Source organism: Cryptotermes secundus, unplaced genomic scaffold (genome assembly GCF_002891405.2).
Source record: "Cryptotermes secundus unplaced genomic scaffold, Csec_1.0 scaffold899, whole genome shotgun sequence".
Taxonomy (NCBI): Eukaryota; Metazoa; Arthropoda; class Insecta; order Blattodea; family Kalotermitidae; genus Cryptotermes; species Cryptotermes secundus.
The window spans coordinates 13,262-27,519 of NW_019731283.1; the positions used below are offsets into that span (position 1 = coordinate 13,262).

The 14,258-nt window shown below is 39.2% G+C and overlaps 1 protein-coding gene across 3 annotated transcripts; it reads left to right on the forward strand.

Moving 5' to 3' along the window:
• Window positions 1-693: 693 nt before the first annotated feature.
• On the forward strand, window positions 694-13,929 carry LOC111866938 (caspase-8). Of its 3 annotated transcripts, none has more exons than XM_023856320.2 (10): window positions 694-795; window positions 898-1,106; window positions 2,531-2,748; window positions 3,477-3,928; window positions 4,720-4,890; window positions 6,893-7,070; window positions 7,175-7,391; window positions 9,056-9,190; window positions 10,243-10,362; window positions 13,127-13,929. In XM_023856320.2, the coding sequence occupies exons 2-10, from the start codon at window positions 1,082-1,084 to the stop codon at window positions 13,444-13,446; spliced, it is 1,836 nt and encodes a 611-aa protein (XP_023712088.1). In that variant the 5' UTR covers window positions 694-795; window positions 898-1,081; the 3' UTR covers window positions 13,447-13,929. The 3 variants fall into 3 exon arrangements, with proteins under 3 accessions (XP_023712088.1, XP_023712089.1, XP_023712090.1); XM_023856321.2 differs by having other exon boundaries at window positions 705-805; XM_023856322.2 differs by adding an exon at window positions 2,009-2,169 and having other exon boundaries at window positions 717-1,106.
• Window positions 13,930-14,258: the final 329 nt, after the last annotated feature.

Below are 14,258 nucleotides of genomic sequence, written 5' to 3' on the forward strand. Positions count from 1 at the left end.
ATAGGTTCTTTGTCATGGTAAACTGAAATTATTGGGTGTCAATAATCAAATACTATATCTCCACGTTTGTAATTTACATTATAACGAAAATAAATAAATGTACAACTGGAATTAGAAGCAACACTATGAATCTGTTCCATACTACAAATACTTCATTGTTTTGTGTAAAATATATTGAAATAGAAAGTCAATTATTTCACTCTGTTGACATTCGACAGACTATCTTGTAGCTGTTACGGTGTCCAGAGCTAGGTCAGCATTTTTATATGAAAACTATTTCGGACCGTACAAATCCTCTACTCCAACCATGGTTTCTGCTAGATCTTGACAACACACAACCTTAATGAATTTTATTTTTAATGAACATTTCTAACGTTCCATCTTCAAATCAAATATCCTTCGGTATTTTTAGCATGCAAACTAATTCCCTTTTATATTTGTTGAAGTCACAACATTTCATATTACACGGAAGTCCTTACCTTTCACTGCCGTCTAAAAACTTCATTATTTACCCGATGTTCCATTCTGGCACACGTACGTAATTTGCTTTAAAATGGAGGATACGTTTCTAGCGGCTATGCGGCAGAGACCGGTGTGAACAAGAAGTACACACAGACGAACTAGCCAGCGCTGTAGAGAGCACGGATCACTGGCAGAGGGTACTGATCCGAGCCGATCCGCTCAATGCAGCAAGCATAGCGCGTTCGATGGTCAGGATCGGTCAGGATCGTATGAGTCAAGCTAATCACGTGACAAGATAAGTGCCAGGAATTGCGAAGTATGGGAAGACAATGTGTTAGTAACGGTAGTTTCCCCTTTTCACTCCCAAGCCAGTTTCATGTTTAGGGAAATATTTACATCGTGAAAATTAAGTGACTAAGCACTTGTTTCTTGCAGGCTTTCCCAACGGTTATACGTTGCTAACAGAATGACCGGAGAGCAGCGGTAGAATAATCTGTGGGAAGAATTTACACGTCATCTTGAGGCGTCTGCGTGTTGATCTGTTGCGTTAGGCAATAAGGAAGACTAGCACGACTGTTTTAATGCATTAGTGCAGATGGACTAACCACAGTTTTAAAGAATGCTACATCTGAATCGTGTCGCAGGTAAGTCACTTGGATCACGGAGGCTCTCAGAGGATGCAGTCATGGTAAAACCTGTAGTTGGGTGGATGAGAAGCAGGAGCTGTTTCCATAACACCGAAGTTCAGGAAGAATGGTATGAAACACAATATAGATTTTGCCTGTGGACTCTGGTGTTGAAAACAGCTTGCTAATAAGAATGGACAGTTGTAGGAAGTTATGTAATTTCAGTTTTTGCTAGCCTTCATCCTGAAAGCTTTGCAAAATATCACTTGTGGAGGATCTGGGATACCGTAAAAAAGTAGTAGTGATGTTGGAATGATTATCGCGGGAGGGAGGAGGAAGAGCCAGGCATCACCACTCCCCTGCATTGGGGGGGAAGGGAATTAAAATTTGTGTTGCATTTGCAGGTTTCACCAGTTTCAATAATTTGTTAACAGTCATGGCTTGAGCAGAGCTGCCTGAATATTAATATTAATAGGTCCTTTTAAAGCTATTTGACTGGACTTTGTCCATCTTCATAATTTTTGTACAGAAAACAACTTTTTGTGTATGGGTTCTCTTTTCATCTTCTGGTGGAGGGAGATATGAAGAAATTTCTACTTTGTTGGGCCCATAGGTATGCTTACTCTGATATCCTGGACATTATTGCTGCCAACCCTATGTGAGAACAGTCATTTAGAATAACATTCCTTATGCTCATTTATAGCTTAACTATTTCAACATGCCCGGTCCCACAGTGGCAAGTTCCAATTCTACCAGGCAGTCACTGTGAACGTCATCTCTTGTACCTGAAGATGGCATTGGCAGTTTATTTTTTTGTCCAGTGTCCTATGCTTTGACTGTTGTCAAAAGTTTTTTTCTGAAACCCATTCTCAGATGTAGGTACAGTATGATTGTGCAAATTTTCCTTTCATTTTTCCCAGAATTATATTATTTGCCAAAGACGGTAATGGCATACAGAAGAAATATAACTATTTACTGTGGCAAAACTGCAGACTTAGTGTACCAGAACCTGTGACATGCAAGGGGCTTGCATGGTGGTGCTGCCTGCCTTTTTTCCTAACTAGGATATTTATTCTTCAAGGTTGGTATACACTGGAGTTCCCCAGAATGGCAGTAGAGAACTAGAAATCTTTTGAAGTTAAGAGTATGCAGTCTTTGTTTTTGTAGCTGGATATTGATTTATGGAAATGAGTAGAGAATGAATTGTGAGTCTTAGTCCCAATACCCTGTATATTTGAGATGTCACCATAGAAAATCATGACCTCATTTTCACAATGAGGCATATAAGAATGACAGAAATATATATATATCTGATATATTGATCATTTTGTAAAGATACTGATGAACAGTTAAGTCTCTATCCATTCTTTAACATTTTAGGCTTCAGCCTCATGTAAATGAGAATTTATGTCTTGTAATACTTCCATTTTTGTTGTGTCCAGAAATGGACCCAGAAGTGATGCAAGATGAAGTTCCTTATCCTTTTCAAATGGTAATTGAAGAACTCTTGTCTCAAGAAAGCAGTACGAACAGCCTTGCCAATGATGCCTTTGGAATGGTTGACAATGTACTTGGGGAGGGAAGTGTTGCCTTCCCTCGTCAGAACCTGACAAAGGACACTGTAATTGCAGAGCTGGATAATTTGGAATATTATGAAAAGGTAAGGAGTCCAGAGGGGCACAATATGGGCAACAGGCCTCCGAAGATAACTAAATCCCAACAAGTAATTTTCTGTTTGCTCATACAGTTCATATGTCTGCTTTGCAGCTGTCATTACCTTAACATGAGCTACAAGTACACTCTTAACAAGTCACGGGGAGTAAAAAAACTCTTGGGAGACAGATAGAGGACAGTGTAATATTAAGACACTTTTTAAGGAAATGAGTTAGGCCATACACTGTATGAAACTTATTGAAACTTGAACCTACTGGTAGGCTTTTGTGATGATGGTTGTGAACCTTGGATGTCATAAATATGGATAATCCTGAGAGTACCTTGGAGGTGACTAAACTGCTTTCTCCAAATACCTCTAGACTCACTGCTCTTACTCTTCTCGTTTGACGAACAAACAAACTCCATGGCTTTAGTCCGCAACTGAACTATACCAACTGAGCGACTGCCGCTTGTCGGCAAAGTTAGTGCCAATTTTAGTGGATAGAGGGTGTTGTCTGGGCAGTGCATTGAATCCCCACGGCTGTTAATTTTGGTTTTCTGGACCGAACTCATTTGACATAATATCTCAAATTACAGAATCAGCAGCAGTAGTAGTATGCAAAACTTCTAAAAATTGAACCAAACTGAACATGGTGTGAAGTTCATTAAGTGTTCAGTTTCTTACTTGTCTGTGATATTTTAACTAATGGGCAACTCTGCCTTGTTTATCTGTAGATTTCTTTGGCATTTCTGCTGTATGATGATGTCAACTACATTCTGCAGAGACTAATGATAGCTGAAAGTGCACGACTTGCTGGAAGCCTGATCCAACCAGACCTGTTGTCACCATGGATTAGGACACAAAGAGATGGATTATGGGAGAATAAACTTCTGGAGGCATTATGCATCATTCAGAACTATCAGATACTACAGAAACTAGGTTGCAATGCAGAGAGTGAAAAGAGCAGGTTTCTGCCCAGATCACCAGAGTCCTCTTTGTTTGTTAACTGCATGCGGAAAGCTCTGTATCATGTCTGTGAGTCACTGGACTCTGATGGTTTAAAGAAGCTTCTGAGATATGTCAAAGAAGACTACAGACTTTTCCAGAAAGGAGTTGAGTTGCAAAGTTTTGATCCAGAATATATGGAAGTCAATTTACTTTATTGGTCATCTCGAGGCTATATCAGGTGAGGACAGAGTGAAGCAGGAAATGATAAATTATTGTATAACATCAGATATTAAAGGTTGTGTAATACTTATGAACTATGAGATTTTGTATATTTGTAAGGATTCACAGATGATATGCCCACACAAGTTGTTTATCTGTCCCATTCACAAGATTTGTGGTGAAGAAAAGAAAATTTAATTGGAACAATTTCTCATTCTGTACTATGGCTTTCCCCTGCTATTAACACTTTCATTAATACTACATATGTAAATGTAACCACTCCTGAGGTGTGATAGCCCCAGCCAACTAGCCTGTTAATGACCCTGTAACTGTTATTTTTGTGTTTTAAATGCTTATAATTGTGACAGAAAAGTGGGGTTTGGGTAGATGTTTCATGGATGACAAAATATTCTTGTAGACCACATCAAAATGTATGCCATTCTTCCTAGATAATAATTGGCATGAAAGGAAGCAGATTTGTTTTTGGTTAGACTATACCACAGATTTGGTAAATTTAATGAAAAAAAATTATATCTACTGACTGCACTATGTACATACAAAAGGGTTAAAATTATTGTTATTATTATTATTATTATTATTATTATTTTTGTTGTTATAAGTTGAGTTGCTTACTCCCTCACAGGAAGAAAATTACCTAGAAGTACACATACAGTAAAATTTAAAGTTCTGCACATACCGAAGGATACATTTCTAAATGTAATTAACCTCTCCTTGATGAGTGCGAAATTATCTTAAAAAAGAGCAATTGTCCCCCATTATTCACTAATAGTTTTGTGTATGTGTGTATAGTTTGGGAGACAAGGACGGACGAGGAGTGGATGTCCATAGGTTAAAGACACAGCTGAAGACCATGGGAGAGACAACTCTTGTGGAGAAACTTGAGTCTGCAGAGAAAGCAACTGTGAATGCCTTAGGAATGAATCAGCCAGATGCCGACACAGTGCGGATTTCCAGTCTTGGGTAAGAAGACATATCATGTGCAGGCTGTGTACAGTTAGATACAACTGGGGAGCACAAAGAGTGAAATGATGCAAAGGTACTATAATTACAGAATTGCAAGATAATTTAGGAAGACACTCAATCACTCATGGAGCTGAGCCCTTCTTGAGAAGCCGCCAATTGTGCAGCTACTTAAGAACTTCCCAGCATTTTATAGAACCTGAAGGTTCATTACAGTGTTCACAAGAGCCCTCCACTGGTCCCTATCCTGAGCCAGATCAATCCAATCCATACCCTCCAATCTCTCTCTCTAACTCTAAGATCCACTTTAATATTGTCCACCCACCTGCGCCTTGGTCTTCCCAGTGGTCTCTATCTGGCTTTCCTCCCAATATCCTATATGCATTCCTGTTCTCCCCCATTCATGCTACATGCCCTGCCAATTTAGGAAGACATATATGACAAATACTATACTGAGATTTCCAGTCTGCCATAGGACACTTACACAAATTGGAAAATGTGTACACATTGTAATGGTTATAATTAATTTGTTCTGTTTTTTGCATGTATACTTTCAATTTGTGAATTCTAATTTTTTTTGCTCTCATAGACAATCACAGAACTCGTGATCTTAAGCGAAAACATATATGAAATACAAGTACAGTGCAGTGATGTGTATTTACAGTTTATAAAATCTGCAAAAAAAATGCTCATTCTAACACACTCATATGTAAAAACAGTTGAAATACATAATTACACGTGTGTCCCTGAACTTACAGTTATGTGTAATACACTGTGGCATTCAGGGTTGAATAATAATGTGTGTATGGCAATATTTCTTCATCTTTGAAGTTATGAAAATAACGAAGAATAATTCAGCACTGCTATTATCATTAGCATTACCTCGACTGAAGAGTTAAATTTCCTCAAACTTACATAACCTCCTGTACCCATAGCTGACTGCTAATTAGGAGCTATCCTTTATGATTCAGACCCACCCATATTTGCTGTTTGTGCATATATGTGAATAAACACATCAGTTTGACAGTGCAGTAATAGATGTAACACATGCAGCAGTTTAAATAATAATTATGTATGTACACGTTATGGGCTCCAAATGCCATGATTGTAATACAATCAACTTTCTGATATTACATATGTAAGATATGGTTGTGAAACGGCTNAGTGCAGTAACAGATGTAACACATGCAGCAGTTTAAATCATAATAATAATTATGTATGTACACGTTACGGGCTCCAAATGCCATGATTGTAATACACTCAACTTTCTGATATTACATATGTAAGATATGGTTGTGAAACGGCTATTTAACTTAACTGTACAACACATGTTTAATTTTCTAACCTGATCAAATGAAGGCATTTAATTTACCACACTTGTAATGAAAATAATCCTTTTATAACGGTACACGGATAGGATCCATACCATCTGTAGTTCCACAGTGGGCATGCCGTATGGTTGTCATCATGCCTCAAAAGCAAACAAAGGAACAAGTTTCTTGTGTCACCATTTAAAGTGCTTCAAACTAATTAAATCCAACTGGACTGTAAGCAGAAACAGAGCACCTTTTGGTTGTGCAAATAATGATTTTCTTTCCAGTAGATGAAATTTCAACATATGACTGGATCTTGTGCACTGGAAATCATTCCGTCCACTTTGTTTGCCTAATTACTATGTACAAATTAAATTTTGTTTTCCAAGATGTTGCTATTACTTGTCAGGTGTGAAGAAAACTGTTTTCACTGAAGCATGTCATTCATTCATTACACATTAATTTCATTTTGTAAGTATAAATAAAGTGTTCAGTTTTTATTTGCATTGCATTGGCAAGGTTGAAGTGTATATGCATAACTGTTCATCATAACTGAACTATGACCCAAAAGACATAAGTCTCTTTTGTTCTCCATACCAAACAGTTTTAATGCATCTTCCATTGTAGGCAGATTCAGTACTTAATCTGATTTGCAAATATTAATTAAAATGGAGTATATGAATATACAGGTCCCTCACAGAATGCAGGTCACAGCCATCCAGCATGTCACAACATAGTGTTGCCTCAAGTTGTGACCAGGTGGACAGAGTGACGGAAGGCGAATACCCTGTGGATTCAAATAATGTTGGCTACTGCATTATAATCAATCAGAAAAACTTCTATATGGAACCGAATCCTTGTCTGAAGGTGGGCATAGCAGGACTTCATTCATGCTGGTTTCTTCTTTGTGAAGGTTAAGGTTTTGATGTCTAGAACAATATGACAATTTAGTAGTGTTATTGGGTTGACAGAGAGAACTTCCAGATGAAGAACTGACACCACGACTTGGGACAGATGTTGACCGAGATCGTCTGAGTGAAACATTCAATAGTCTGGGCTTCACAGTTTATATTGTAGAGAACCTCACACACACTGATCTCCTGGAAAGTGTTAATTCAGCTATTACAAAGTTTGTGAAGCAAGAGCATTCGTGTTTTGTGCTGTGCATCCTTTCACATGGCATTCGTGGTGAGTTTGGACACTTATGTATCTGCTGTCTCCTATATGGCTTGATGTCCTAAACCAACCTGCTGTAATTTCCTTAACCATAACTCTTCTGATGTCTCTGATGACAGCAGGAACTTTATTCACATGTTCAGACATGCTGTTCCTCAGTTAACCACAGCATGGCTCATTGGCCGTATTTCTGTCTTCATAGCGTTTTACCCACCTGCTGAAACTGCTGGGTCCCATGCATGCATCTATATACATATGATGTAGTCAGCCACAGGTATCTACATGTCAGATGTCTCTTTCAAAAGGAGCCAAATTACTGCACATTGGAAGAATGAGCTGATTGCCAACCATTTTTGTCACATTAAATTACAGGAACACTAGTTGTGCACATGTACTGGTCTGATGTCACTTCTGATATTACATCATGTGTTCTACTACATATTGCAAAAATTTGTAATCCAAATACACTCATGACTTGGTATGGCACTCACAGACAATTTTTTGTAAGTGAAGTATGACATTCATTATGGCCAAGTGAAAGACATTCATGCAAATTTGACTGACTGTACAGGATGTAGCAGAAGAGACGGCAAATATACGTTGGCTCATATTACATAATTTTAATGGTAGATTTAGGGATGCTTTGAGGGTCTGCAAAATGTGTGCCAAGGCTCTTGACAGAAGACCTGAAAATTCGGTGTATTTCAGTTTGTAAACATCTGCAAGGAGCAGATGATGAACATTTTTTCAGACCATCATTACAGGAGATGAAACTTTGGTTTATGGGTATGATGATGATGATACAAAATAACAGGTGTCACNAGGTGCACCTGAAAGGAAGACAGTGTTTATTATCATGAATTCCTACCAGTGGGCCAGAGACTTAATCAAGCTTATTATGTGGAAGTTCTGAGGTGTCTGAGGGATGTAGTAGGAAGAAGACCACCAGAAATGTGGCTCCTCCTCCATGACAGTACACCAGCTCTCACAGCATTACCGATGCAAGAGTTCTTGGTAAAGCGTTCAATTCATGTCCTTCCACAACCGCCCTATTTGCCTGATCTGTCCCTTCCAGACTTTCTTCTATTACCCTAAATGAAGATTTCAAATGGTGATGGACATCATTATGAAAACGACAGATGACATGGGAGCAATTAAACAAACATCATTTGAACAGAACTTCAGAAAGTTCGAGAGGCGATGGGAGCAGTGTAACCAAGCTGCAAGTCTTGAAATAAAGTTAATATTGATAAATGCTAGAAATTTTCTGAACCTCATAATTTTAAACAGACTGAAATTAGAGATCACAAAAACAAGGGAATAATAAAGAGAAGGGTAATAAATTAATGTATTCGAGAATTTCTTTTGTACACTTACTGACACTAATAATTACATAAGGTGTCAAAGCAAATTAACTGTACTTGATCTTTTGTTTCTCTACTGAGATTTAAAAAAAATACTTGCTTTAGCTGGTTGTTATGATGATGAGAAAAGCATTTAATTATATGAGAATATGACTGGGAATTTTAAGGTTAACATATCAGCTACATAAAATCATGCTGTTGCTTCTTTAACAGTTACTTGTTGTGCACAACTCTGCATGGCCAGTTTCTTTAATTGTTGGAAGGGGACATACATACTGATCTTTGAAGCTCACTACCAAGTGACTGTTGTAGGTGCAGTGTATGGCACAAACAGTGTTCCTGTGTATGTGGATGACTTAGAGAATCTAATGAAAGATTGTGCAAAGCTGATGGGGAAACCAAAGATCCTTATCATCCAGGCATGCCAGGGCCAGACACAGCAAGATGGTGAGTCTAATTTAGAGATGTACTTATAAAAATTTAACTTCACAGCTAGCACAGCACATTAATATGGATAGAAATTTACTCATTAATGATGTCTTAACAGACATTTATGTTGCTAGCAGAGCAGTAGGACCCATTCTCTTACAGCCTGTATTATTTGTATGTCAACCTTAGCCTGCATGGTGACATATGGTTATATAACCATTACATTTAGGTGAAGAAGATAACCAGCATAAAGTTTAGGTTGAGTTTTCCATGAATAATTATGGATAATGTTTGGAGACTTTTAAAGCATGCAGCAGCCGTATAAACCACTAGCACTTCAAAAAGTCTCTGAATCGGTCAGTGGTTGTGTATATTGTTAGTGTAGTTGGGTTGCCTCTGTACAGCAAGGTGATGGTACAGGTGTCCAGAGGAGTGTAGTGAAGTACTCCACAAAAAGTGTCATGATTTTATGTTATAGCCCCCAATGCATGGTGGCATACAGTCAAGGGTCATGAATGCAGTAACATCAGACAGAACAGTTCCTGAAACTGGTTTTAAAACTATAACACATGAAGAGCTCCACAACAGTGCCAAGTCCACAAATTCTGACTTGTTAGGCTAGTTCTTATGCCTTATTTTCAGAAGATGTGGAGTCAAGAATGTTTGCAAAAAGAATGAACTGTACTTCTTTTGGCTTGTTTTGGACTTCATCCATTGTCTGGTATGTCCCGTTGATTGAGACCTAGCTCTTTCTAACGGGCCCATCTGAGTAGGTTTATCCTGCCCTACCCACCTGAGGACGGAGACAGATCCAGTCTCCGAAACATTGTGGTCTTTTGTCTTTTACATACCAGACAATGGATGAAGTCCAAAACAAACCAAAAGAAGTACAGTATACACCATCATCAGAATCCTTTAAAGTCTTATCAGAATGGACTGTACCTTGAAGAATTAGTATAATATCACCATGTAAAACATAAGACCACTTAAGGAAAAAATTTATATGATGACCACACAATTTTGGGCTGTACTGGGTTCTTCAATAAATGTCTTGCCAATTTTGATGACAGCTGTGTTGAGTCAGGACATTGCAACTGATGGTCCAGCATTCAGCAGAGTCAAGTCAACTGACTGCATGACATTCTGGTCCACAGTACCTGGCTTTGCTTCATTTAGACATGAAATTGAAGGTGAGTTCATAAGCATTGTTCTTATATCCACGTAAGGTACAGAGTTTTAAACATCTATAATTAAATCCAGTGATTTACCCATACACAGAGTGATTCATGACATACTATCTGAACTTCAGGAGCTAGGAGCTGAGGTCATTCCGCGTCAGAATTGTTCTGTGCTATTCTCATTGGTTACACAGCAATGAATATTTGAAATTCAAGAATGGTTTGCATGTAAGTCACGCAAATTTCATGTTGGCATGCACATGCATGACCTTGAACAAAACTGGCAGATGCCGTGTACATAGATTTGTCTCTTATAAAATGTTTGTTTCGTGTGTTGTTATGCCTAATGTTCTCCTGCCATGATAGGTGTGTCCCCAGGTTGCAGATGGAGGCAATGACCTCCAGTTATGGAGGGTAGCTAGAAATATATTGAATAAGCAGTCATGGACATCCAACAAGGGCTGGTCCTCCAGCTTGGGGGTTGGGCATGGAGATAACTTGTATTCTTCTCCAAGTATAATTAGAATGATCAAGTCAAGGAGGATGAGATGGGTAGGGCATTAAGCATGAATGGGGGGAGAACAGGAATGCATGTAGGATATTAGTGGGAAAGCCAGATGGAAAGAACCACTGGGAAGACCAAGGCATAGGTGGGTGGATAATATTGATGGGATAGTATGGACTGGATCAGTCCGGCTCAGGATAGGGACTAGTGGAGGACTCTTGTGAACACAGTAATGAACCTTCATGTTCCATAAAATTGGCAGCTTCTCAAGAAGGGTTCAGCTCCATGAAGTTATATTTTCTTATGCCTTATGGGCTTTGCAATGGGAATACATGTGCCGCTGGATATCAGTGACACTTTGCAAGCCTAAAATTATTTGGACTTTCCAGACACCACAGAACAGTAGTTGGTATGAGATATGGCCAGAGAAAACATTACTCAGATCATATTGGGGGGAAGGTTCTTGTTAGTATGTGAATGAAACCTGAGCGTCTTCATGTTCGACAAATGAGAGTAGGGAGAATGCTACAACGGTAAGGTATGTTAACACCACATACAATGCACTGAGCATTTTGAAGCTGCGGATCATGCTCAGTGGCTGGAATTTTGTAACTAGCTGAGTGTCAATCAGCAGATTCATAATCACACAACTGGACCACTTTATCTTTGCATGTCATCATCTTATACATGACATTTACCTAATATTTATGCGGATGAACTGTTGGGTTCTGTTAGAAGTACTTTTGGAAACAGATTATGTAGGCATTTACAATATGACAGATCACCTCCCCATCCATCCATCAGTAATCTGTCAGACGACAGGACCACAGTCTCTTCCAAAACAGTTCCTTCACTTAATACGATCTTCTGTTTTTGGAAAGAGACTATCCAGGAAAAGTGATAATGTGGTAGTTTTTCCATTTGCTTTCCACATCGCAGTACAACAGCCATTCAAACCACTCTGGTCACGCCTGCTGCTATACGAACTTGAACTGTCTCGAGCATCATTTGCTCTGTGCTTCAAGTTGCTGCTGATGACGCTGCTTCCGGCATCAGTTTTTGGTGTCTCTCTTCGTCTGATGCCTACCCTTTGACCTGTCCAGCAAGGGAGGCCCTGCCAGTAGCTANATCACCTCCCCATGTTTACAAAAACAAAACTACGTGGCTTGAGTCCACAAGCGAACTATACCAACCGAGCAACCGCTGCTTGTCAGCAAAGTTAATGCAAACTTTAGTGGATAGAGGGTGTCGCGTGGTCAGCACAACAAATCCCCACGGCCATTAATTTCGGTTTTCTAGACCTAGCTATGAAGTGAAAATGTTATTTTAGATCATCACTTCTCCAGTTCATTAGTTGGAGTAGTCCAGATTACTGGCCATCCAGGTCTTAACCCAAAGATTTTTATCTGTGGGAACATATGAAAGATGTAATGTATCAGCAAGAAGTGAAAAAACAAGATATTTTTCTCTGCTGCAGTTGGTAAGTAAGTAAAAGGTATCCCTGTGACAAGCTGTGGAGGCCAATAGGGTTGTGAGATGTTGAGGTTCTCACATTTTCTAGACAATCTGCTCATAGATGGCAGTAAGGTTGTCAGCCNCTTACACACCAGCTGTGCTTTATCCCCAAGAATATTCGTGGTACTCATTTCTGTTAAAGGCTGAGTCGGCCCTGGGGCCAAAGTGTGGGTGAAAGGATTAGGTAAATTAAAAAAAAAAAAATCAACCTCACTGGGATTCGATCCCATGACCTTCCTGCAGTTGGTATAAAGGACAATTCCAATGAAATGATATGAACTACATGCCCAGTCACAGACAAGCCAGGATGAGTGTGAGGGTGGTCACTTTGAACTGTTGTAAATGCTTGTTCACTTATTTGTATTTTTTAATGCTCTGGAAATGATAAATCCATAGCCATTGAGAACTGGATACATTTATATGACATTTCTGTATGAGAATTATTTGAGATAATTGTATGTTTCTGAAGTTAAGGCATTAAATTGTGAAGTTCCAGAATATTTATAAATTGTATGGGCCAAGCGTGTACCAGGATAGGGGAGACAAGGACTACATACAGAATTTTGTTGGGCTAACCCCTTAGAAAATAGCTACATGAGATTCCAAGATGGCAAGATGAATCTTATGGAAGTACACTATGAGGATGGACAATGAACTGATGTGCCTTACAATTCTGTCCAGTGGCAGACTTTGGTATTTGTGGTGTTGAACACTTGCCAGTGTTAAACTAATTAATCGATCAATGTCATGTTTCAGGAACCTGGTTTATCCAGGCAGTCTGCCAGCAGCTGCTTTGTGCACGCCCAACAGATGACTTGTACAAACTGTTCACAGCTGTGAACAGGGAAGTCAGCTGTAAGAGGGCACATGTGAACCAAACATACAAGACCATGGTGCCAATATTTTCCACTACATTTACACGATCCCTGGTACTCCCACTTCATCCACGAGCGAAAGTGAAAGTGTCACAACGCATGTTTGAACGCCACGCATTCAATGCACTGTTAAGGGAATATATTAAAGACAGGAAACGAAAGGCTGAACAGAAAATAAAAGAGAAACTGAAGCTAATGTGAAGTTTAATACAAAGTAATGAAAGATACCAAAACCTCCACCAAGAATTATTGTGGCAGTGATACCGTTACGTAAGCCTGTGGGATATAGTATGTGTGTGTGTGTATATATATACACACACACACGTATCTTTACATTTTCAAGAACCATTCCTTGTAGGGCAGGGCTTTTTGCTTCTAAGCATGTTGACTACAAATACAATATGAAGGAAAAGGGAATATACATGAAATGGGTAGAAAGGAAGAAAAGGTACAAATGGAGAAAAATAAAATGACACATGGTAGCCAGTACAGAATAATAATAATAAGAATTGGGGGGGGGCAGGATGATCTGAAAAAGTATCACACTACCACTACCAAGATAAGATGCTCCAGACTTTCTTCCAATTTAGGACTGCTTACAGAAGACACTCTATGGTCTAGTGGTCAGAGTTCCTGGCTACACATCCAGATGTCCCGAGTTCGATTCCCAGCACTACAAGATTTTGTGAGAAGTAGTGGGTCTGGAATGGGGCCCACTCAGCCTCCAGCCTTGTGAGGATAACTGATGAGCTACTTGAATGGAAAAATAGCAGCTCCAGTCCAGAAAACCGAGGTTAATGTCTGTGGGGATCCATTGCGTTGACCACATGTCACCCTCTATCCACAAAAGTTGGCACTGATTTCGCCAACAAGCAGCAGTCGCTTGGTTGGTACAGTTCGCTTGCAGACTAGGGCCACAGAGTTACAGAAGACAGCACTCCACATCATGTACACAGTAATTAAACAAGAACAACAATAACGTGTAATATAACCAAAAACCATACTAATCAACA